Here is a 25,371-nt window from a genome sequence, read left to right as displayed (position 1 = left end):
CATTCTGGTCCTCGCAGTAGCGCGCAGCAAGACCTAGACACAGAGACCCCATCAGAGCCCCGCTCCCCAGCACGCTCCCAGCAGCGCAGCCCCTGGCCTGGCCAGCCAGGCTGTGCCCCCTCCTGCACCCTGGAGCAAGGGCCCAGTCGGGGGGCTCTGAGGGCAACAGGGCAGTGCCTGGGGCTGCCAAAGGCTGCCCCAAGAGGGACCCAGGGGCTGGGCTCACCAATGAATCTGACGGCCTCAAGTCGCAAAAGGGTCTGAGTGTCCTGCAGGTAGGGCTGGCTCTGCTGCAGGTATTCTTCTACTCTGCCTCTGTCCTGCTGCAGCTGGAGAGAGAGAGAACGCAGGGTCACGGGGCTTGCACACCCTCTCCAGGGTCTCCTCCAGCATTCTGGGGGCAGGGAGGGCAGAGGGGCCTCCAGAAGAGCCCCCTGGGGCTCTGTGCTGGCAGGAAGGGAGCGAGGATGCGGCTGCAGGCAGCGGGCTCTGGCCGGGCGCGTTTGCCCAGCTGGGGCAAACCAATGTGGGTCCTTACCAAGAACTCTTCGATCCTCCACGTCTGTTCTGTCTGGGCCAAGCGCTTGAGCTCCTTGCATCGCAGAAACTCTGCAGCCACAGCGAGAGCTTCCCCAGAGGCCTGCGGAGCAGCAGAGGTTGGGAGATGGCACCACAGCCTTGGGAAGGAGACCCTCTGTCCCCTCCTCTTGGCAGGGCTGCGAGCCTTTCCCAGCGCGTTATGGGAGGCTGTGGTGGGGGGCAGCGTGCACTGGGTTCAGTGGCCAAGGCAAGGCCACGGGACAGCCACCATCGGAGGCAGCTCACAATGAGAGAGATCCCAGAGATCACAGCCAGAGATCAGAGGCCGGACTCGATGATCTTGAGGTCTCTTCCAACCTAGAAATTCTGTGATCCCCCAGAGCAACCCTGTGGCATCAGCACACCCTTGCCCACATAACTGCTCAGCTCTGAGATCTGTACCTTTGCTACGCTCTCACTCTGGTCTCTCATATGAACGTAGAGTGGGAGAAGGCTCCTGTGCACCGTCCTCTTCATTTTCTTTGTCCTTTGCCGCAGCACAGCCTCCACCACGGCTTGGAAGAGGCAGATGGAGTGCTCCCGCACCTGGCTGGACGCCTGGCAGGGAGGAGGACAGGAGGAATTTCAGCATTAGCGTGGCCGATGTGAAGGGAGCTCCCAGCACTGTGAGATGCTTCAGCGCTGGATCCTTCCCAGAGGAGCTGCTCAGGGGCAGCTGCAAGGCCTGGTGCCCGTGAAGGGCAACGCAATCGGTTGCCATCGCAGGCTGCCCGCCAGCCACCCCACTTTCGCCACCAGCCGCACCAGCCATGCCCAAGCAGAGCTCCCCAGTGTTATAAGTTGCCCCCTTAATTAATTTTCAGAGAGCATTGTATTAATAATAGAAAGGAAGTTATTGAGTAAGCAACAGCAAGCAAAACAGCGCTGGGCGGCAACGGAGTCTCGGCTCCACCAACGGCACGCACCTCACCCCCCCCAGGGTCCCTTTTTATATCTTGGTAATTCCGGGATTACGCAGCACATCCTGGTATATTCTGCGACTGTGTGCACTGTTGCTAGGGGGTCGTCTCTGTCCCTCTGGTGGTCGTGAAGATGAAGGCCGTAGTCTTCCTCGGCGTTGTGGTTCAACTTCTTTTTTTAGTTGGTCATGTTGGCCCAGCGTGAGACAGGAAGGCAGGATGTTGATACACTAGTTTAACAACTTATCAGGAGATGGTTACATGAGCTTTGCAGCAGGGTCTTTGAACGAAAGAGGCAACTGAGATGCAGAAGGAGAGAAGGGGAGGGGGTTCTCTTTTTTGTTACATTAAGCAAAAGAATTTTCATAGTGTCTAGCCAAGTATTATCCAGCTCCTTACTTCAGCAGGGAGCTTTTGCAACTCCTGCTCCTCAAACGGAACTCCTTGTTTTTATAATACAAAAGACAATGAACAAACATTTATTGTGTATTACATGGTGAGGCCGCCCCTCAGGTGCTGTGCTCAGCTTTGGGCCCCTCAGTACCAGAAGGACATCGAGGCCCTGGAGTGTGCCCAGAGCAGGGCTACAAAGCTGGGGAAGGGCCTGGGGCACAAGTCCTGTGAGGAGCGGCTGAGGGAGCTGGGGGTGGTTGGTCTGCGGAAGTGGAGGCTCAGGGGAGACCTCACTGTACTCTACAACTTCCTGAAGGGAGGTTGTGATGAGGAGGGGGTCAGCCTCTTTTCTCAGATAACTAATGATAGGACTTGAGGAAATGGCCACAAGTTGTGCCTGGGGAGATGGGGGACATGGGGATGGGGATGGGGACTTGGGGGCGGGGATGGGGACATGGGGACAGGGATGGGGACACTGGGATGGGGACATGGGGATGGGGACATTGGGGTGGGGATGGGGACATGGGGATGGGGACATTGGGGTGGGGACATTGGGATGGGATGGGGACATTGGGGTGGGGATGGGGACATGGGGATGGGGACATTGGGATGGGGATGGGGACATGGGGATGGGGACATTGGGGTGGGGACATGGGGATGGCACCGTGAGCACGGGGAGGTGGCCGAGGATGTGGGGCTGGGGACGTGGTGGGGACACGGAGGGGGACCTGGGGATCCAGGTGGGGACAAGGGGACCTGGGGGGGGACATGGGGACACGGGGGGGGTCCCGGCGCCCCCCGACCCCCCCGCCCCGTGCAGTGCAGCTCGCCCCTGCCCGGTCTGCGCACCCAGGACGTCTGCTGCCGGGGGGCCGGCGTGGCCTGGGGGGTGCACGAGTGCCAGCCCTGCGACGCCAACCCCCGTAAGGCAGCGGGGGTTTTTTTGGGGTTATGGGGTTGGGGGGGGTTCTGCGGTGTGGGGGGGGGGCTCACTTTGTCCCCCCCTACCCCCCCCATTTGCAGCGAACCCCCCCGCCGTGGGGCAGCACCCCTGCCCCAAAGGTTTCCGCCGCGCCAACGGCTCCTGCGTGGGTGAGTTTGGGGAGATTTATTTTTGGGGGGGTTAAAAGGGGATGGGGGGGGTTTTGGGGTGCTGACCCCCACCCTGTGTGTGTGCGTCCCCCCCCCAGATGTGGATGAGTGCCAGGAGGGGGGGTTCTGCAAGAATGGGCTCTGCACCAACACCCGGGGCAGCTTCGCCTGCCTCTGCCACGAGGGCTTCATCCTGGACTCGTCCCGGAGCAGCTGCATCTGTGGGATCGGGATTGGGATGGGATTGGGGGTGGGGTTGGGGGTGGGGTTGGGGTTGGGATTATGGGTGGGGTTTGGGTTGGGATTGGGATTGGGATTGGGGTTGGGGTTGGGGTTGGGGCTGGGATTGGGGTTGGGGTTGGGATTGGGATTGGGGTTGGGATCGGGATGGGATTGGGGGTGGGATTGGGATTGGGATTGGAGGTGAGGTTTGGGTTGGGGTTGAGATTGGGTTTGGGGTTGGGGGTGGGGTTGGGGTTGGGGGTGGGATTAGGGATGAGGTTGGGGTTGGGATTATGGGTGGGGTTGGGATTGGGATTGGGATTGGGGTTGGGGCTGGGGTAGGGGTTGGGATTGGGGGTGAGGTTGGGGTTGGGATTGGGATTGGGATTGGGATTGGGATTGGGATTGGGATTGGGATTGGGGTTGGGGCAGGGGCTGGGGCTGGGGCTGGGATTGGGATTGGAATTGGAATTGGGGTTGGGGTTGAGGTTGGGGCAAGGCCTGGAATTGTGGTAGGGATTGGGATTGGGGTTGGAATTGGGATTAGGGTTGGGATTGAGATTGTTGTTGGGATGTGGATGGGGATGGGGTGAGGAGGGAGTAGGGGTTGGGATTGGAGTTGGAGTTGGGATTGGGAGGGGATGGGGATGGGATGGGGATGGGGGTGGTCTGAAATGGGATTGGGATTGGGATTGGGATTGGGATTGGGAGGGGATAGGGAAGGGAAGAGGAAGGGGAAAGGATTGGGGTGGGATGGGGATGGAGTAGGATGAGGTGGGATTGGGATGGGAACAGGATGAAATGGGATTGGGGTTAGGACCAGGACTAGGACTGGGATTGGGATTGGGATTGGGATTGGGGTTTTGGGGTTGGGATTGGAATTGGGGTTGGGATTGGGATTGGGGTTAGGACCAGGACTAGGACTGGGATTGGGATTGGGATTGGGATTGGAATTGGGGTTGGGATTGGAATTGGGGTTGGGATTGGGATTGGGGTTAGGACCAGGACTAGGACTGGGATTGGGATTGGGATTGGGATTGGAATTGGGGTTGGGATTGGAATTGGGGTTGGGATTGGGATTGGGGTTAGGACCAGGACTAGGACTGGGATTGGGATTGGGATTGGGATTAGGGTGACCGGTACCACCCCCCCGCCCCCCCCCCCCCAGCCCACCAGGTGATCTCGGAGGCGCGGGGGCCGTGTTACCGTGTGCTGCGGGAGGGGCGCTGCGCGCTGCCCACCCTGCGCAACATCACCCGCCAGATCTGCTGCTGCAGCCGCGTGGGCAAGGCCTGGGGGCCGGCGTGCCAGCGCTGCCCCCCCTTCGGCTCCGGTGAGCCCCCCCGGGACCCCCCAAACCCCTTGGGATCCCCCCAAAAAAAACCCTTTAGGGCGGACCCCCCCAAAAAAAAACAAAAACCCTTTGGGGAGCCTCCGTTTCATGGGATTTGCACCCAAAGCCACGGGCTCACCCTTTGGAGGGGGTTTTTTTTGGGGGGAGGGGGGTAATTTTTTTTGGGGGGGGTCCATTTTGACACCCCCTCCCCCCCCTTCAATTGCAGAGGGGTTCAAGGAGATCTGCCCCGCCGGCCCCGGCTACCACTACTCGGCCTCCGACCTGCGCTACAACACCCGCTACCTGGGCCAGGACCTGCCCCGTGTCCCCCTGGGGCGTCCCCGTGTCCCCTCCCCAGCTGGGACCGCCGCCCGTGAGCCCCTTGTCCCCCCTGCTTTGTCCCCCCCCACCCCCCCCGGCTGCCAGGACCCCCCCTCACCCCATTGCTCTGCCCCACAGCTCGCTGGCGCCCCGGTCGGCCGCCCCCCAGCAGGTCACCGCCTGTCCCCGAGGTGCCACCGCGGGTCCCCAGGGTGCCACAACGCGTCCCCGAGGTGCCACCATGCGTCCCACACGTGCCACCGCGTGTCCCCGAGGTGCCACCACGGGTCCCCGATGTGCCACCACGTGTCCCCGAGGTGCCACAACGCATCCCCGAGGTACCACCACGTGTCCCCGAGGTGTCACCACATGTCCCTGATGTGCCACCACGTGTCCCTGAGGCACCACCGCATGTCCCTGAGGTGCCACATGTCCCCAAGGTTCCACAGCGGGTCCCTGAGGCGCCACAACGTGTCCCCGAGGTGCCACCAGACGTCCCCGAGGTGCCACAACGCGTCCCTGAGGTGCCACCGCGCATCCCCGAGGTGCCACCACCAGCCCCCGAGGTTGTCATCGTGCCTCGACCCACCCTGGGGCTGCTGGGACCCCTCCCCACGCCACCCGGCCCGGAGGGTCCGGCACCAGGTAGGGCTGGGGCACTTGTGCACGGCTGCACACGTGTGTGCACCGTTGCACGCATGCATGGTTGCAGATGTGCGCAGGGTTGCACTGTGTGCAGCTGTGTGCGTGCATTTTATTTTATTTTTTGCACGTGTGGTTACGCTCTGCGCCGTTGCACATACACATCTCAGCACAGGCGTGCAAGGTCACACGTGTGTGCATGTGGCTGTGCACTTGTGCATGGTTGCATGCTTGCATGGCTGCATGTGTGCAGTTGCATGTGCACATGTGCTCAGTTACATGTGCAAGCAGTTATGTGTGCAATTTGCATTTATTCAGTCTCATTTGTGCACAGTTATAGGCGTGCACAGTTACACACGTGCGTGTTACACGTGTGCACACCATTGCAGGCTTGCCCAGCTGCATGCAGCTGCAGTAGCACGTGTGCATCTCATGCATGCACAGCTAAATATATTGTGCACGTGTGCACGGTTTGCATGCATGACTATTTGCACACGTGTGCACGGCTACATGCATGCCTGCTTACACACGTGTGCACAATGCCTACTTACACACGCCTACACGTGTGCATGTGTCCTGTATGCCTATTTGCACACATGTCCACAGTTGCATGCATGCTTGATTGCGCACACGTGCACAGTGTGCATGCGTGCATGTTTGCACAGGTGTGCACAGCTGCACGCCTGCCCGTTTGCACACACATGTGTTACTCACGTGTGCCCGCTTGCAGCCGCCGGCAGCGTGTGCGAGCGGAACCCGCGGATCTGCGGCCCCGGGCGCTGCGTCCCGCGCCAGGGCGGCTACACCTGCCTGTGCCACCCCGGCTTCTGGCTCAGCACCCAGGGCACCCACTGCATCGGTGAGCGGCGCCCGGCCCCTCCCTGGGCACCCATGTCCCCGTGCACCCACCTCCCCCTGCACTCATTTCCCCGTGCGCCCATTTCCCTGTGCACCCACCTCCCTGTGCACCTGTTTCCCCATGCACCCACCTCCCCATGCACTCACCCGTTTCCCCGTGCACCTATTTCCCCGTGCAGCCACCCATTTCCTCATGCACCCATTTCCTTCTGCACCCATTTCCCCATGCGCCCACCTCCCCATGCACTCACCCGTTTCCCCGTGCACCTATTTCCCCGTGCAGCCACCCATTTCCTCATGCACCCATTTCCTCACGCACCCATTTCCTTCTGCACCCATTTCCCCATGCGCCCACCTCCCCATGCACCCACCTATTTCCCCATGCACCCACCTCCTCATGTACCCACCCATTTCTCCGTGCACCCATTTCCCCATCTATCCACTTCCTTGTGCACCCACCTCCCCGTGCACCCACCTCTCCAAGCCCCAATTTCCCCCTGCCCCCATTTCCCCATGCACCCGTTTCCCCACGCACCCACCCATCTCTCCATGCCCCCACCTCCCCGTGCCCCCATTTCCCCCTGCCCCCATTTCCCCGTGCACCCACCTCCCCACTCCCCTCTCCCCCTTCCCTCCCACCCACCTCTCCATCCGTCCCCGCTCCTGTCCGTCCGTCTGTCCCCATTGCCGTCCGTCCCCCCGCCTGCCCAGACGTGGACGAGTGCCGGCGCAGCCCCCGGCCCTGCGCCCCCGGCCGCTGCGAGAACACGGTGGGGAGCTTCCGCTGCGTCTGCGGCCCCGGCTACCGGCCCGGCCCCGGCGGCACCGACTGCCAAGGTCAGCAGGGACGGGGGGGGGACAGAGGGGGACAATGGGGACAACGGGGATGGGGCTGAGGTGGCCGTGTCCCCGTAGATGTGGATGAATGCGCCCAGAGCCCCTCGCCCTGCGCCCAGAGCCGCTGCGAGAACTTGCCCGGTGGCTACCGCTGCGTCTGCCCGGCCGGCTACCAGGCCAGCACGCCCACGGGACAGTGCCAGGGTGAGCGGGGACACCGGGGTGTGGGGACACTGGGCTGTGGGGACACTGGGTGTGGGGACACCGGGGTGTGGGGACACCAAGGGTATGGGGACACCAAGGGTATGGGGACACCATCTGCGTGTTCAACACCCATGGGGTCATCGTTCATGGGGTCACCATCCATTGGGTCACCATCCATGGGGTCACCGTGCCATAACGCCACCATCCAAGAACTCAACATCTATGGGGTCAGCAGCCATGGGGTCACCATGCCATAGTGTTGCCATCCACGGGGTTAAACATCCATGGTGAACCCATCCATAACCTCCCAATACGTGGTGTCCCCATGCGTGGTGTCCCCATCCATGGTGTCCCCATCCATGGTGAACCCATCCATAACCTCCCAATACGTGGTGTCCCCATCTGTGGTGTCCCCATCCGTGGTGTCCCCGTCCGTGGTGCCACCACCCACGCCCTCCCCGCGGTGCCACCACCGCCGCCCCCTCTCCGTGCCGCGCAGACATCGACGAGTGCGAGAACCACCTGGCCTGCCCCGGCCAGGAGTGCGCCAACACGCCGGGCTCCTTCCAGTGCCGGCCGTGCCGCGACGGCTTCGAGCTGCGCCACGGGCGCTGCGCAGGTACCCGCGTCCCCCCACGTCCCCCCTGTCCCCCCGAGGGGGGGGCCAACCCTTAATTGTGCCACCCCCTAGACGTGGACGAGTGCGCCACGGGCTCGCCCTGCGGTCCCCACGGCCGCTGCAGTAACACCGAGGGCTCCTTCCACTGCCAGTGCCGGCGCGGATACCGGGTGGGTGCCGGCGGCGCGCCATGCACGGGTGAGTGGTGGGGGTGGCGTGGGGATGGTGCCGTGTCCCCCCCACACCCGACGGCCCCCCCACGGCCCCCATCTGCCCACAGATGTCAACGAGTGCCTGGAGGGCGACTTCTGCTTCCCCCACGGCGAGTGCCTCAACACCGAGGGCTCCTACAGCTGCCTCTGCGCCCAGGGCTATGCCAGCACCCCCGAGGGCACCGCATGCGTTGGTCAGAGCCCGGCATGGTCCCGGTCCCTGTCCCTGTCCCTGTCCCTGTCCCCGTCCCCATACCCATCCCGGTCCCATTGCAGTCCCCATTCTCATTGTGGTTTCTATTCCAGTTGCGGTTTTTTAGTCCCAGTTAATCTACTCAGTCCCATCCCCGTGCCTATCCATGTCCCCATCCAATCCCAATCCTATCCCCATCCCAATCCCATCCCCATCCTATCCCATCCCAATGTCTCTCCCTGTCCCCATCCCATCCCACCCCAATCCCAACCCCCATCCCATCTCTGTCTCCATCCCATCCCCATTCCCACCCCAGTCCCCATCCCCATCCCAATCCCATCCCCATCCCACCCCAATCCCATCCCCATCCTACCCTTTTTCCACCCCAATCCCAATCCCACCCCAATCCCATCCCATCCCTTTTCCACCCCATCCCCATTTCCATCCCAATCCCAATCCCACCCCAGTCCCATCCCATCCCACCCCACCCCTCCACCACCCACCCACGCATCCGGGTACCACGGGGTGCCACCAGCCCCTTGTGTCCCCCTCTTTCCCCGTATCCCCCCTGCCCCCGTGTCCCCCCGCTGTACCCACGTCCACCCCGTGCCCATGTCCCCCCCGTCCTCACCCCGTGTCCCCCCCCAGACGTGGACGAGTGCCAGCGCAGGGACGTGTGCCGGGGCGGCCGCTGCGCCAACACCGACGGCGCCTTCGAGTGCCACTGCCCCGCCGGCTTCCGCACCGACGCCGAGCGGGCCCAGTGCCATGGTGAGGGGCTGGGGGGTTGGGGGGGGGGGATTTTGGGTGCCCCCCACCCTGGGGCTGGCGGCGAGGGTGGCCCTGTCCCCGCAGATGTGGACGAGTGCCAGGAGCACGGGGCCGAGTTGTGTGGGGCTGAGCGCTGCAAGGACTTGCCCGGATCCTACCGCTGCGTGCCCCCCTGCCAGCCCGGCTACCGGCCCCAGGACGGCGGGGGGTGTGAGGGTACGGGGCCATGGGGACGGGGACAGGGCCATGGGGATGGGGATGGGGCCATGGGGACGGGGATGAGGCCATGGGGATGGGGACGGGGCCATGGGGATGGGGACGGGGCCATGGGGATGGGGATGGGGCCATGGGGACGGGGATGAGGCCATGGGGATGGGGACGGGGCCATGGGGATGGGGATGGGGCCATGGGGACGGGGATGAGGCCATGGGGATGGGGACGGGGCCATGGGGATGGGGCCATGGGGACGGGGATGGGGCCATGGGGATGGGGATGGGGCCATGGGAACGGGGACGGGGCCATGGGGATGGGGATGGGGCCATGGGGACGGGGATGGGGCCATGGGGATGGGGATGGGGCCATGGGAACGGGGATGGGGCCATGGGGATGGGGATGGGGCCATGGGGATGGGGACAGGGCCATGGGGACGGGGATGGGGCCATGGGGACGGGGATGGGGCCATGGGGACAGGGACTGGGGCACGGGGATGGGGATGGGGGTACGGAGAGGCTGAGGGGACCCTGCCCTAGGGGACAGTGGGGACACCACTATGGGGTTTAGGGGCAGGGGGATTTCTCCATGGGGTTAGGAGGGTGTGTTGGGTCTGTCTGAGCTGGAGTCACCTTTTCCCTGCAGCAGCCCGCACAGTGCTGTGCTCTGCACTCGTAGCTGGAACAGCACTGATATCACTCCAGTGTTGTGTCTATTGCTGCGTAGTGCTGGCACAGCATCAGGACTCCTAAGCCCCCAAGAGCCAGCAGGCTGGGGGTGGGCAAGTGATGGGGAGGGGACATTGCCGGGGCAGCTGACCTAAACCAACCAAAGGGATATTCCATAACACCTGATGTCACACTCAGCAATAAAAGGGGGGGCTCTCGTGGGGGAGGGGGCTGTTCCTCCTGAACAACCACTACGCGTTTGAGGCCCTGCTTCCCAGGACGTGGCCGAACACCGCTCGCTGATGGGAAGTAGAGAGTAATTTTTTTCTCTCTCTCTGTGCTTCCGCGCGGACTGATTGTTTCTTTTGTATCTGTTTCTCCTTCCCATTCCCTTTCCCTTTAATTAAACCTTTCTCATCTCAAACCTCGAGTTCTCTGTGTTGTATTTTCTCCCCCTCCTTCTGAGGAGAGGGGGAGTGAGAGAGCGGTTGTGGTGGAGCTTGGCTGCCCACTTGAGTAAAACCACCACAGTCCTTTTTGGCGCCCAACGTGGGGCTCGAGGGTTGAGATAACAATAGCATTGATTGAAGTATTTACAACTAACATATCGATAGTCATAATGTTCGGTTTTCTGGCAATACTTTTCTGTGTGGATATGTTGTATGTAGCCTACTCTCTGTTTTCTTTTTTCCTTTACATCCGATCGGAGAAAGTGTTGAAGTCTGTGCTTGTTTTCTTTATCGTGTCGTGCTGTAACATACTGGCCTTCAGTTTTGTTTGGTATTCAGGCCCGGCATGGTTATCCTCCTGGTCTCCTGGAGATTATCTTATTGAAAATATTAAGAATTACAGCGCCTTCTTTTTTGCCCCTAGCAGTCAATCAGTGAATAATATCGGGTGTGGTGCCTTCTACTTTTCTCCCTGTGGGCTAATTACAGCAGCCTTTCAGTATCTTGGATACCCTTGGTCAGATATTATCCTCCTATTACTAGGTTTTGTGTTTGTCTTCTTCCCCAAGGTAAAGCAATTTATTAAGAATATTATCCAAGGACCTGTCCCCAGACAAAGTTGTGGGTGGCAAGGTGTGTGGGGGGATTTGGGCAGGTACCTATCACGGTTTTCTCCTCCAATGGTTCTAAAATTCACCCCTGAACAAGTACAAAATCCAAGGAAACTGGTACAATGTTTGAAAGACGTATGCCCTGACCCTGGCAATACTAGAGAACTCCACCAGATTGCTGCACTCTGCTGGGGTCTGGCTTACGCCTATCAAATATCAATTAACATTGCCCAGCACCCTCAAGGGAATAGGGAGGTTCTTGAATTTGACGATGAGACAGCACAAACTGTGACCACCCTAGAGGACCGACCATCTATGGTATCAGTCGCCCCTGTAGTAAAGACGAAACAGTGGAAACGGAGATCAGGTCGTTTAGTACGGGAAGAAGCTCCTCCTACAGATGAGGGAGAAGAAGAAAAGGCAAGCAGCTCTAAAGCAGCGTTATCATGGCAACATCACAAAGGAGAGACTGAAATCATAGATGAATCAGAAACTACTCGGTCTCTATCCTTGAGTGAGCTGCGAGAACTACGAAAAGACTTCAGTCGCCATCCAGGTGAGCACATCCTCACCTGGCTGCTTCGATGCTGGGATAGTGGGGCCAATACCCAACAGCTAGAAGGCAATGAAGCCAAGCAGCTGGGATCCCTTTCCAGAGAACGGCTCATTGATAGAGTAATTGGAAGAGAGGCACAAGTTATCAGCCTCTGGAGGCGAATCCTAACAGCTGTGAAAGAAAGGTATCCCCATAAAGAGGATATTGTCTACCAAGTAAACAAATGGACCACTATGGATCAGGGCCTCCAGCAGCTGCGGGAATTAGCTGTGCTGGAGATGATTTATAGTGATTTAAATAATGCCCAGACACCTACAGACCCCGATGAAGTTCAATGCACAACATCCATGTGGCGGAAGTTTGTACGGGCGGCACCCCTAACACATGCCAGCACACTGGCAGTAATGGGTTGGGATGAGGGGATGGGGCCAACTGTGGACACCGTGTCCAATCAACTTCATAAATATGAAGAAAATCTCTCTGCCCCAGTACGGGGCTGCATTTCAGCTGTGGAGAAATTGTCCCAACGGCTAGATGAACACATAGCTTCGTCCTCACCTAAACAAAAAAATCTTTCGGCCATCAAGCGCCAGCAGTCCCCGGCTCAAACAAGGGAGAATCCAGGACGCACACCGCGAGGTACCTTGTGGTTTTATTTACATGACCATGGGGAAGATATGAGGAAGTGGGATGGTGAACCGACCTCGGCCCTAGCTGCTCGGGTACGTGAACTACGGAAAGATACAGCAGCAACAAAGAGGGCCCCTAAGAGGATTGCTGCTCCAGTTTCTGTTGAACAGTCCCCCAGAGGCAGTAGAAGGAATAGTATTACTCCTGACCCTGACGAAGAGACTTCTGCTTCACATTTGGAAGAATTAATTGATAGATACTCCGACCAAGACTAGTGGGGCCCTGCCTCTGGCCAGGTAGAGGAGAGGGACAACCGGATTTACTGGACTGTGTGGATTCGATGGCCTGGCACACCGGAACCGCAAAAATATAAAGCTTTAGTGGACACAGGCGCACAGTGTACCCTAATGCCATCAGGCCACCAAGGGGCAGAACCCATCTCTATCTCTGGAGTGACGGGGGGATCCCAAGAGCTAACCATATTGGAAGCTGAAGTGAGTCTAACTGGGAAGGAGTGGCAAAAGCACCCCATCGTGACTGGCCCAGAGGCTCCGTGCATCCTCGGCATAGACTACCTCAGGAAAGGATACTTCAAGGATCCAAAAGGGTACCGGTGGGCTTTTGGCATAGCTGCCTTGAGCACAGAGAAGATTAAGCAGCTGTCTACCCTGCCTGGTCTCTCACAAGACCCTTCTGCTGTAGGACTGCTGAGGATTGAGGAACAGCAAGTGCCAATTGCGACTACAACTGTGCACCGGCGGCAATATCGCACCAACCGAGACTCCCTGATTCCTATCCATGAGTTAGTTCACCATCTGGAGAGCCAAGGAGTGATCAGCAAGACTCATTCACCTTTTAACAGTCCTATATGGCCAGTGCGAAAGTCCAATGGCGAGTGGAGGCTAACAGTGGACTATCGGGGCCTGAATGAAGTCACACCACCACTAAGTGCAGCAGTGCCAGACATGCTAGAACTCCAGTACGAACTAGAGTCAAAGGCAGCCAAGTGGTATGCTACAATCGATATTGCTAATGCATTTTTCTCTATCCCTCTAGCAGCAGCATGCAGGCCACAATTTGCTTTCACTTGGAGGGGCATTCAGTATACTTGGAATCGACTGCCCCAGGGGTGGAAACACAGCCCTACCATTTGCCATGGACTGATCCAGACGACACTGGAACAGGGGAACGCTCCTGAACACCTGCAGTACATCGATGATATCATTGTATGGGGTAATACAGCAGAAGAAGTTTTTGAGAAAGGGAAGAAAATAATTCAAATTCTCTTGAAAGCTGGCTTTGCCATTAAACAGAATAAGGTCAAAGGACCTGCACAGGAAATCCAGTTCTTGGGGGTAAAATGGCAGGATGGACGTCGCCACATTCCAACGGATGTGATCAACAAAATAACAGTTATGTCTCCGCCAACTAGCAAAAAAGAAACACAAGCTTTCCTAGGTCTTGTGGGATTTTGGAGAATGCATGTGCCCGGTTATAGTCAGCTTGTGAGTCCTCTATATCGAGTAACTCGGAAGAGGAACTCGTTTGAGTGGGGCCCTGAGCAACAACAGGCCTTTGAACAACTCAAACAAGAAATAGCTCGTGCAGTAGCCCTTGGGCCTGTCCGTACTGGACCAGCTGTGCAAAACATACTGTACACTGCAGCTGGGGAGCATGGGCTCACCTGGAGCCTCTGGCAGAAGACCCCAGGAGAAACTCGAGGCCGACCTTTGGGGTTCTGGAGCCGGGGCTATCGAGGATCAGAAGCCAATTACACCCCAACTGAAAAGGAAATATTAACAGCATATGAGGGGATTCGAGCCGCTTCAGAAGTTGTTGGTACAGAAGCACAACTTCTCTTGGCCCCACGGCTACCTGTGTTACATTGGATGTTCAAAGAGAAAATCCCCACTACACATCATGCAACCGATGCTACGTGGAGTAAATGGGTAGCGTTAATTACACAGCGGGCTCGAATGGGAAAACCCAACCGCCCAGGAATCCTGGAAGAGATTATGGACTGGCCAGAGGGCAGGGATTTCGGAGCACCAACAGAAGAAGTAACTCGTCCTGAAGAGGCACCACCATACAATGAGTTGCCAGAAGACAGAAAGCAGTATGCGTTGTTTACTGACGGATCCTGCCGTGTGGTAGGGAGCCATCGGAAGTGGAAAGCTGCTGTGTGGAGTCCCACACGACAAGTTGTGGAGGCCATGGAAGGGGAAGGTGAGTCGAGTCAGTATGCAGAAGTGAAAGCTATACAACTGGCCCTAGAAATTGCTGAAAGAGAAAAGTGGCCGGTACTATATCTCTATACTGACTCATGGATGGTGGCAAATGCGCTGTGGGGCTGGCTGCAACAATGGAAACAGAACAACTGGCAGCGCAGAGGTAAACCTATCTGGGCTGCTACCCTGTGGCAAGATATTGCTGCTCGGGTAGAAAACCTGGCTGTAAAGGTACGTCATGTAGATGCCCATATGCCTAAGAATCGTGCTACCGAAGAACATCAGAACAATGAAGAAGTAGACAGAGCTTCAAAAATTGAAATAGCTCAGGTGGACCTGGACTGGGGACGTAAGGGTGAGCTGTTTGTAGCTCGATGGGCCCATGAAACATCAGGACATCTGGGGAGGGATGCCACTTACAGATGGGCTCGTGATCGAGGGGTGGACCTGACCATTGAGGCCATCACACAGGTTACCCATCAGTGTGAGACCTGTGCTGCAATCAAACGAGCCATGAGGGTAAAGTCTCCCTGGAATAGAGGGAGATGGCTTGGATTTCGTTATGGTGAGGCCTGGCAGATTGACTACATCGGACCACTTCCACAAACCCGCCAAGGTAAACGTTACATACTCACCATGGTAGAAGCAACTACTGGGTGGCTGGAAACATATCCAGTAAACCATGCCACGGCCCGAAACACTATCTTGGGCCTGGAAAGACAAGTGTTGTGGCGACATGGTACACCAGAAAGAATTGAGTCCGACAATGGGAGTCACTTCCGAAATAATTTGATCACTTCCTGGGCCAAGAGACATGGCATTGAATGGGTGTACCACATCCCTTATCACCCACAAGCCTCTGGGAAGGTTGAGAGGTACAATGGACTGTTAAAAACTATGCTGCGAGCATTGGGTGCTGGGACATGGAAACATTGGGATATAAATCTACCAGAGGCCACTTGGCTAGTTAACAACAGGGGGTCTGAAAGCCGTCCTGGTCCTGCTAAAACAAAACCCCTACACACTGTGGGAGAAGCTAAAGTCCCTGTAGTGCATGTGGGGAAGTGGATGGGGAAGGCAGTGTGGGTTGCCCCTGCCATGGGAAAAGGCAAACCCACTCGTGGGATTGTCTTTGCCCAAGGACCAGGGTACACCTGGTGGGTAATGCAGAAAGATGGGGATATCAAGTGTGTGCCACAAGGAGATTTAACACTGGGAGAAAATTAATCTGTTATCCAAGTTATGTGTTGTAGGAGGACACTGCAGAACCAATGACAGGTCAACTTTGCAAGGAACCGGGCAAGTGCAACAGTGATGTGAGCTAAGCTGGTGCTCGTGTCAAGAAAACCAACTTCGCATGTCCTGAGTGACCACTTTAACAGATGAAGCTGAAACCATCAACAGTTTTTATGAGCATTTTGGGAAAAGACCTATAGAATAAAGAGAAGTACAGACATAAAAATGCTTCAATGGACAGAAAACAATGGTGATGAGAACATCTATATACTAAACTGTACCTGACTGTGACACAAATGTTATGGAATAAGGGGTGGAAGTTGTGTTGGGTCTGTCTGAGCTGGAGTCACCTTTTCCCTGCAGCAGCCCGCACAGTGCTGTGCTCTGCACTCGTAGCTGGAACAGCACTGATATCACTCCAGTGTTGTGTCTATTGCTGCGTAGTGCTGGCACAGCATCAGGACTCCTAAGCCCCCAAGAGCCAGCAGGCTGGGGGTGGGCAAGTGATGGGGAGGGGACATTGCCGGGGCAGCTGACCTAAACCAACCAAAGGGATATTCCATAACACCTGATGTCACACTCAGCAATAAAAGGGGGGGCTCTCGTGGGGGAGGGGGCTGTTCCTCCTGAACAACCACTACGCGTTTGAGGCCCTGCTTCCCAGGACGTGGCCGAACACCGCTCGCTGATGGGAAGTAGAGAGTAATTTTTTTCTCTCTCTCTGTGCTTCCGCGCGGACTGATTGTTTCTTTTGTATCTGTTTCTCCTTCCCATTCCCTTTCCCTTTAATTAAACCTTTCTCATCTCAAACCTCGAGTTCTCTGTGTTGTATTTTCTCCCCCTCCTTCTGAGGAGAGGGGGAGTGAGAGAGCGGTTGTGGTGGAGCTTGGCTGCCCACTTGAGTAAAACCACCACAGAGGGGGACGGACAGCAGGGGCCATGGCATGGGGGACATCAGGGACAAGCCAATGGGGCACAATAGGGACAAAGCTATGGGGGACATGGAAAAAACAACGGGGATGCTGGGGACAAGCCAATGGGGTCGAGGTGCAGGGGGACTTCTCTATGGGGTCAGGATGGGGATGGGCAGCAGGGGACATCAGGGACAACACCACGGGAGATAATGGGGACAAAACGATGGGGGACATTGGGGACAAGCCAATGGGGCCACTGGGGACAAGCCAATGGGGTCGAGGTGCAGGGGGGCTTCTCCATGGGGTCAGGATGGAGACGGAGAGCAGGGACCATCGGGGGACAGTGGGGACCCCCCCATGGGGCTGAGCTTTTGGGGGACGGCTCCACGCTCCCCCCCCCAATGTCCCCACCGCCCCCTCCCCCCAAAAAAACGTCACCTCCCCGCTTGCAGACGAGGACGAGTGCGCCGAGGGGGGGTCCCGCTGCGGCCCCCACGCCGCCTGCCACAACCTCCCCGGCTCCTTCCAGTGCGCCTGCCACCAGGGCTACGAGGCCGCCCGGCACGGCCACCACTGCCAGGGTACGGGGACAGCGGGGACAGCAGGGGGGGGACACCCAGAGTGACACTGAGCCCCCCCCCCTTCGTGTTTCCCCCCCAGACGTGGACGAGTGCGCGACGCTGCCGGGGGTGTGCGGGGCGGCGCGCTGCGAGAACGTGGACGGCTCCTTCCTCTGCCTCTGCCCCGACGGGGGGCACGAGTTCGATCCGGTGACGGGGACGTGCGGGGGACCCCCCCCAGCGACCCCACTCCTCCGGCCCCCCCCGGAGCCATGGAAGCCCCCCCGGGCTTGGCGGCGTGCTTCAGCCCCGCCTGCGGGGTGCTGGCGCCCAACGTCAGCCGGCAGCAGTGCTGCTGCAGCGTGGGGGGCGCCTGGGGGGTCCGCTGCCCCCCCCCGAGGCCGTGCCCCACGCCTGGAACCGGTGGGGACATGGGGACACTATGGGGGGGGGAGGGGATTGGGGATGGCGTGGGGTGGGAAGGGATTGGGGTGGGAGTGGGATTGGGGATGGGGATTGGGATTGGGGATGGGGATGGGGATTGAGGATGGGATTGGGGATGGAATTGGGGATGGGATTGGGGATGGGGATGGGGATGGGATTGGGGATGGGATTGGGGATGGGATTGGGGATGGGGATGGGGATGGGGATGGGATTGGGGATGGGGGATTGGGATTGGGATTGGGGATGGGGATGGGGATGGGGATGGGATTGGGGATGGGGATGGGGATGGGATTGGGGATGGGATTGGGGATGGGGATGGGGATGGGGATGGGGATTGGGGATGGGGGATGGAGATTGGGATTGGGGATGGGATTGGGGATGGGGATGGGGATGGGGATGGGGATTGGGGATGGGGGATTGGGATTGGGATTGGGGATGGGATTGGGGATGGGGATGGGATTGGGGATGGGGATGGGGATGGGATTGGGGATGGGATTGGGGATGGGGATGGGGATGGGATTGGGGATGGAATTGGGGATGGGGATGGGGATGGGGATGGGGATGGGGATTGGGGATGGGGGATTGGGATTGGGATGGGAAGGGATGGGGATAGGACTGGGATGGGATGGGATTGGGATGGAGATAGGATTAGGATTGGGATGGGATTGGGATAGGATTGGGGGGGTGGAGATGGAATTGGGATGGGGTTGGTGATGGGATTGAGATAGATTGGGATTGGGACTGGGATGGAATGGGGATGGGATGGGGATGGGATGAGGATGGGACTGGGATTGGGGTGGGAAGGGATTGGGATGGGTTTGGGGTGGTGATGGGATTTGGGATGGGGATGGGGATGGGATTGTAAAGGGATTGGGATTGGGGTGGGTATTGCCAGGGATTAGGACTGGGATGGGATGGGATTGGGATCGGGGTGTGGATGGGGACAGGGATGGGCTGGGGATGGGGTCAGGATGGTGCCAAGGTGCAGGGGGGGTGACACCTCTGTCCCCCCCCCCAAGCCGAGCACCGAGCCCTCTGCCCCCACGGGACCGGCCAGACCACGGGGCCCCAGGGCTCAGCAGCAGGTCAGTGCGGCCGCGGGGGGGGCACAGCGATGGGGCCCCCCCCATTTGGGGCTCCCTCCGTTTAGGGACTCCCCCCCCTACTCAGGGGCTCCCCCCTGTATTTAGCGGTTCCCCAATGTTGGGGATGCCCCCCCATTTTGGGGATGCCACCCCTGTTTTGGGGCTCCCCCATTTATGGGATGCCCCCCGTTTTGGGGACTCACCCCCCCTAATTTGGGAATGGCCCCCATTTGGGGGACTCACCCCTCCCATTTTGGGGATGTCCCCATTTTTCAGGGTGCCCCCTCAATTTGGGGATGCCCCCCCTATTTTGTGGGGTTACGCCCCTCCCCTTTTGGGTGCATCCCGCCTATTTTGGGGCAATACCCCCCCTATTTTGGGGTTCCCCTCCTATATAGGGGCTCCCCCGTTTCGGGGGTGCCCCCCCCAATTCCGAGGACCCTCCCCCTGACGTCGCCCCCCCCCTTACCCCCTTACCCCCCAGATGTGGACGAGTGCCGGGTGTTCGCGCCGCAGCTGTGCCGGGGGGGGGTCTGCATCAACGCCGCCCCCGGCTTCAGCTGCTACTGCCCCAGCGGCTACTACTACGAGCAGGAGCACCTGCAGTGCGTGGGTGAGCACCCAGCACCCCCAGCACCCCCCCAGCACCCCCCCAGCACCCCCAGCACCCTGACCTCAGCACCCCCAGCACCCTACTTGTGCCCTGGGTGCACCCTGCCTGCACCCTGAGCACCCTACTTGCATCCTGAGCACCCTGAGCACCCTGCCTGCACCCTGAGAGCACCCTACTTGCACCCTGACTGCACCCTAAGAGCACCCTGTGCACCCCGAGCACCCTACTCGCACCTTGAGCACCCTGCCCTCAGCACCCTGAGCACCCTGCCAGCACCCCCAGCACCCCCAGCACCCCCAGCACCCTGACCTCAGCACCCTAATTGTGCCCTGGGTGCACCCTGCCTGCACCCTGAGCACCCTGAGCACCCTAATTGTGCCCTGAGTGCACCCTGAGCACCCTCTTTGCACCCTGAGCACCCGACTTGTGCCCTGACTGCACCCTGAGTGCGCCCTACCTGCACCCTGAGCACCCTAATTGTGCCCTGAGTGCGCCCTACTTGCACCCTGCCTGCACCCTACTTGCACCCTGAGAGCACCCTGAGCACCCAGCCAGCACGCTGAGCTCCCTACCTGCACCCTGAGCACACAACCTGTACCCAGAAAGCACCCTAAGAGCACCCTGGCTGCACCCTGAGCACCCTCTTTGCACCCTGAGCACCCAACTTGTGCCCTGCCAGCACCCTACCTGCACCCTGAGCACCCTGCCTGCACCCAGCCAGCACCCTGAGCACCCAACTTGCATCCTGAGCACCCTGAGCGTGCCCTGTCTGCACCCTGAGCACCCAACTTATGCCCTGAGTGCGCTCTACCTGCACCCTGAGCACCCTAATTGTGCTCTGAGTGCACCCTGGCTGCACCCTGAGCACCCTCTTTGCACCCTGAGCACCCAACTTGTGCCCTGAGTGCGCTCTACCTGCACCCTGAGCACCCTACTTACACCCCGCCAGCACCCTGAGCACCCTGCCTGCACCCAGCTCACACCCTGAGAGCACCCTGCCCACACCCTTCCAGCACCCAGCCAGCACCCTGAGCACCCTACTTGCACCCTGCCTGCACCCTGAGCACCCTGCCAGCACCCAGCCAGCACCCTGAGCACCCAACTTATGCCCTGAGTGCACCCTACTTGCACCCTGAGCACCCTCTTTGCACCCTGAGCACCCAACTTGTGCCCTGAGTGCGCTCTACCTGCACCCTGAGCACCCTACTTGCACCCTGACTGCACCCTGAGCACCCTGCCTGCACCCAGCTCACACCCTGAGCACCCTGCCCACACCCTTCCAGCACCCAGCCAGCACCCTGAGCACCCTGAGCGTGCCCTACCTGCACCCTGAGCACCCTAATTGTGCTCTGAGTGCACCCTCCCTGCACAATACCTGCACCCTGAGCACCCAACTTGTGCCCTGAGTGCACCCTCCCTGCACCCTCAGCACCCTGCCTGCACCCTGTCTGCACCCCGAGCACCCTACTCGCACCCCAAGCACCCTGCCCTCAGCCCCCCGAGCACCCTTCCAGCCCCCCGAGCCCCCTTCCAGCCCCCCCCCCCCGTTCCCCCCACCCCCTTGCCGACCACCACCGCCCCCCCCCCAGATAACGACGAGTGCCAGGACGAGGACGCGGAGCCGTGCATCGGGGGCCGCTGCGTCAACACGGTGGGCTCCTACTTCTGCTCCTGCGCCCCCCCCCTGGTGCTGGACGGCTCCCAGCGCCGCTGCATCACCAACGACACCCGCGCCATGGGTGAGGCCACCCCCTGTCACCCCCCCCGTGTCACCGTCACCCCCCCCGTGTCGCCCTGTCCCCACGTGTCCCCATATCCCTGCCCTATGTCCCCGTGGCCCCCCATCCCCGTGTCCCGGCACTGTCCCCTGATGCCCCCCCCGTGGCCCCATGTCCCACATCCTGATGTCCCACGTCACCGTGTCCCCACGTCCTGTGTCCCCATACCCCCATGGCGCTGTATCCCCCATGTCCCCAAATCCCCGTGTCCCCGTGTCCCCATGTCCCACGTCGCCTCCCCTTGTCCCACATCCCCCTGTCCCACGTCACCATATCCCCGTGTCCCCGTGTCCCCATGTCCCACATCCCCCTGTCCCACGTCACCGTGTCCCCGTGTCCCCATGTCCCCATGTCCCACATCCCTTCATCCCAGTGTCCCCCATTGTCTCCCCACATCCCACATCACCTCCCCATGTCCCCACCTCACTGTGTCCCCATGTCCCCGTGTCCCCATGTCCCCATGTCCCCGTGTCCCCATGTCCCTGTGTCCCCGTGTCCCCATATCCCCACGTCCCCGTGTCCCCATGTCCCCATGTCACTGTGTCCACATGTCCCTGTGTCCCATATCCCCATGTCCCCGTGTCCCTCTGTCCCCATGTCCCCCGTTGCCTCCCCACGTCTCACGCTGCCTCTCCGTGTCCCCACACCCCCCGTCACCATATCCCCATGTCCCATGTCCCCATGTCCCTGTATCCCTGTGTCCCCGTGTCCCCATACCCCACGTCCCCATGTCCCACGTCCCTTTATCCCAGTGTCCCCTGTTGTCTCCCCACATCCCACGTCACCTCCCCATGTCCCCATGTCCCCGCATCTCACATCCCCATGTCCCCATGTCCCACGTCCCCATGTCCCCGTGTCTCCATGTCCCCATGTCCCTGTGTCCCCATGTCCCCCGTTGCCTCCCCACGTCCCACGCCACCTCCCCATGTCTCCACGTCCCCCTGTCCCCATGTCCCCATGTCCCCTGTCCCCACATTACCATGTCCCCATGTCCCTGTGTCCCATATCCCCATGCCCCACGCCCCACATCCCCATGTCCCCATATCCCCCGCCGCCTCCCCGCCTCCCCACGCCCCCCGTCACCGTGTCCCCGTGTCCCCCCGTCCCCAGAGGAGGACCCGGCCGTGTGCTGGCAGGAGGTCGGCCCCGACCTGGTGTGCGGGCGCCCGCGGCTGGACCGGCAGGCGACCTACACCGAGTGCTGCTGCCTCTACGGCGAGGCCTGGGGCATGGACTGCGCCCTGTGCCCCGCGCGACACTCAGGTGCCACCGCCGTGTCCCCGATGGCCCCGTGTCCCCACATCCCCATGTCCCCGTGTCCCCTACGTCCCCATGTCCCCGTGTCCCCATGTCCCCACGTCCCTATGACCCCACAGCCACGTGGCCCCATAGCCTCATGTTGCCATGCACCCCTGTCCCCTACGGCCCCTTGTCCCCATGTCCCCGTGTCCCCTTGTCCCCATGTCCCCATGTCCCTAAGGCCCTATAGCCTCACATCCCTGTGTCCCCATGTCCCCCCATGTCCCTGTCCCCCCCCCCATGCCCACGTCCCCATGCCCCCTCCCATGCCCACGACCCCCCCATCCCCTATACCCATGTCCCCATGTCCCCATGTCCCCAAGACCCCACACAGGGGGACCCCCACCCTGCCCCCCTCCTACCCCAGCAATAGGGACCCCCCCCAGACCCCCATAATGGGGACCCCATGGGCACCCCCCAGAGTGGGTCCCCCTTAGACACCCCCCCCATGATTGGGACCCCTTGGACCCCCCCCATAACAGGGACCCCTTTGCCCCCCCCAATAATGGGAACCCCTCCCACCACCCCACAACGCCCCCCCCCTAATGGAGACCCCTTGGGCACCCCCCATATAACAGTGCCCCCCCCACCTCTTTACACCCCCCCCCTTAGCATCCCCAATTTTTAGGACCCCACCCCCATTTTTTTTCTCTCCCCCCCCCCAGATGACTTCGAGTTCCTCTGCAACGTCCTGCGCCCCCCCGGCCCGGGGCTGGGCCCCCCCTACGAATACGGCCCCGAATACCCCCCCCACTACGGGCTGCCCTACGGCCCCCTCCCCTTTGGGGGTCCGGGCCCCCGCCTGCCCCCCCCGGGGCTGCGCGCCGACTACGACCCCTATGGGCTGGGGGGGGGCTACGACCCCCGCGGGGACGCCCTTTACGCCGCCCCCCCCCGCTACGAGGACTTGGAGGATTTCGAGGGGTCCCGCCGGGGCCCCCCCCGCTCCTCCCGGCCCCGCAGCCCCCCCAGCGCCCCCCAGGACCCCCCCCCGTGGCTCTTCCAGCCCCACGGCGTGGCCGAGCGGCCGGGGCGAGCCAGCGAGGACGGTGAGTTTGGGGGGGAGGGGGGGATTGAGGGGTTTTGGGGGGGGATTTTGTTTTTTTTATGGGGAGGGGGCTGACGGGGACCCCCCCCCGCAGACCCCCGGGACGAGGCGCTGCCGCCGGAGCTGTGCGGGGTGCTGAGCGGCTGCGAGCACGGGCGCTGCATGCGGGTGCCCCAGGGCTTCACCTGCGCCTGCGACCCCGGCTACCGGCTGGACGCGGCACGCGTGGCCTGCGTGGGTGAGACACGGCCTAATCCCGGCCTAATCCGGCCTAATCCGGCCTAATCCGGCCTAGTCCCGGCCTAGTCCCGGCATAATCCCGGCCTGATCCCGGCATAATCCCGGCATAATCCCGGCCTAATCCGGCCTAATCCGGCCTAGTCCCGGCATAATCCTGGCATAATACGGCCTAATCCGTCCTAATCCATCCTAATCCGTCCTAATCCGGCCTAATCCGGCCTAATCCCGGCCTAATCCGGCCTAGTCCCGGCATAATACCGGCCTAATCCGCCCTAATCCCGGCCTGATCCCGGAATAATCCCGGCCTGATCCCGTCCTAATTCCTTCATAATCCCGGCCTAATCCCGGCCTAATCTGGCATAATCCAGGCCTAATCCCGGCCTGATCCCGGCCTGATCCCGGCCTAATCCTGGCCTAATCTCGGCCTGATTCCGGCCTGATCCCGGCACAATCCCGGCCTGATCCCGGCATAATCCCAGCCTGTTCCCATCCCAATCCCATCCCATCCCAAACCCCAGTCCAAGCCCAAATCCCACCCCATCCCATCCCCAATCCCACTTTAATCCAACCCCCAATCCCACCCTAATCCAACCCCAAATCCTACCCCAATCCTACCCCAATCCTACCCCAAATCCCGATCCCATGCCCATTCCATACCCCCAATCCCAATCCCACCCCAATCCCATCCCCACCCCCCCCAATCCCATCTGCAACCCCTTCCCACCCCAGTCCGACCCCAAATCCAATCCCAATCCCACCCCAAATCCCAACTAAATCCCAATCCCGCCCCAAATCCCAACCAATCTCAGTCCCACCCCAAATCCCTTCCCATCCCAACACAAACCCATCCTAATCCCACCCCAATGCCATCCCAAATCTCACCCCAATCCCATCCGCAACCCCTCCCCACCCCAGTCTAACCCCAAATCCAATCCCAACCCCAATCCCACCCCAAATCCTACCCAATCCCAATCCAACCCCAATCCCACCCCAATCCCCCCCCCAAATCCCCCCCAATCCCAATCCCACCCCAATCCCTCCCCAATCCCCCACAATCCCAATCCCACCCCAAATCCCACCCCAATCCCATCCCCATCCCCCTCAATCCCACCCCAAAACCCACACAATCCCAATTCCACCCCACCCCAATCCCACCCCAATCCCATCCCAATCCCATCCCAATCCCCCTCAATCCCACCCCAATCCCCCCCAATCCCAATCCCACCCCAATCCCCCCCAACCCCCCCCCAATCCCACCCCAAATCCCACCCCATTCCCCCCCCAATCTCCCCCAATCCCCCCAAAACCCCCCAATCCCACCCCAATCCCACCCCAAATCCCCCCCAACCCCCCTTAATCCCCCTCCCCGACCTCCCCTGACCCCCCCCTTTTCCCCGCAGACCTCGACGAGTGCTCGGAGGCCGCCCTGTGCCGGGGGGGGCGCTGCCTCAACACCCCCGGCTCCTTCCGCTGCCTCTGCCCCCCCGGCTCTGTCCCGGCGCAGGGACTCCCCCGCTGCGTCCCCGCGCGCCCCCCGGCCTGAGCCCCCCTCTCCCCATCCCGGGGGGGGGGGCCCTGTATTTATTGTCTGTATATATCGGAG

The 25,371-nt window shown here is 60.5% G+C and overlaps 1 protein-coding gene across 1 annotated transcript; it reads left to right on the top strand.

The window, feature by feature from the left end:
• Positions 1-2,460: 2,460 nt before the first annotated feature.
• On the top strand, positions 2,461-25,334 carry LOC119715327 (latent-transforming growth factor beta-binding protein 4-like). The gene is made up of 25 exons (XM_072030458.1): positions 2,461-2,815; positions 2,916-2,984; positions 3,083-3,205; positions 4,375-4,539; positions 4,769-4,915; positions 5,002-5,201; positions 5,304-5,508; positions 6,236-6,364; positions 7,075-7,200; positions 7,279-7,404; positions 7,904-8,023; positions 8,096-8,221; positions 8,304-8,429; positions 9,077-9,199; positions 9,284-9,408; positions 11,372-11,908; positions 16,912-17,282; positions 17,362-17,684; positions 18,725-18,790; positions 19,275-19,403; positions 20,993-21,142; positions 22,292-22,444; positions 23,146-23,529; positions 23,623-23,766; positions 25,169-25,334. The coding sequence occupies exons 1-25, from the start codon at positions 2,482-2,484 to the stop codon at positions 25,309-25,311; spliced, it is 4,644 nt and encodes a 1,547-aa protein (XP_071886559.1). The 5' UTR covers positions 2,461-2,481; the 3' UTR covers positions 25,312-25,334.
• Positions 25,335-25,371: the final 37 nt, after the last annotated feature.

The sequence above is a fragment of the Anas platyrhynchos genome, chromosome W (genome assembly GCF_047663525.1).
Source record: "Anas platyrhynchos isolate ZD024472 breed Pekin duck chromosome W, IASCAAS_PekinDuck_T2T, whole genome shotgun sequence".
Taxonomy (NCBI): Eukaryota; Metazoa; Chordata; class Aves; order Anseriformes; family Anatidae; genus Anas; species Anas platyrhynchos.
This window is presented reverse-complemented; position numbering and strand designations above follow the sequence as displayed.

Bases quoted from the DNA above. Each gene is read 5' to 3' on its own strand.
- LOC119715327 (XM_072030458.1), top strand. From the start codon at position 2,482: ATGGGGATGGGGACATTGGGATGGGGATGGGGACATGGGGATGGGGAC. The intron at 3,206-4,374 runs GTGGGATCGGGA...CCCCCCCCCCAG, and splicing joins GTCCCGGAGCAGCTGCATCT to CCCACCAGGTGATCTCGGAG. The intron at 5,509-6,235 runs GTAGGGCTGGGG...GCCCGCTTGCAG, and splicing joins CCCGGAGGGTCCGGCACCAG to CCGCCGGCAGCGTGTGCGAG.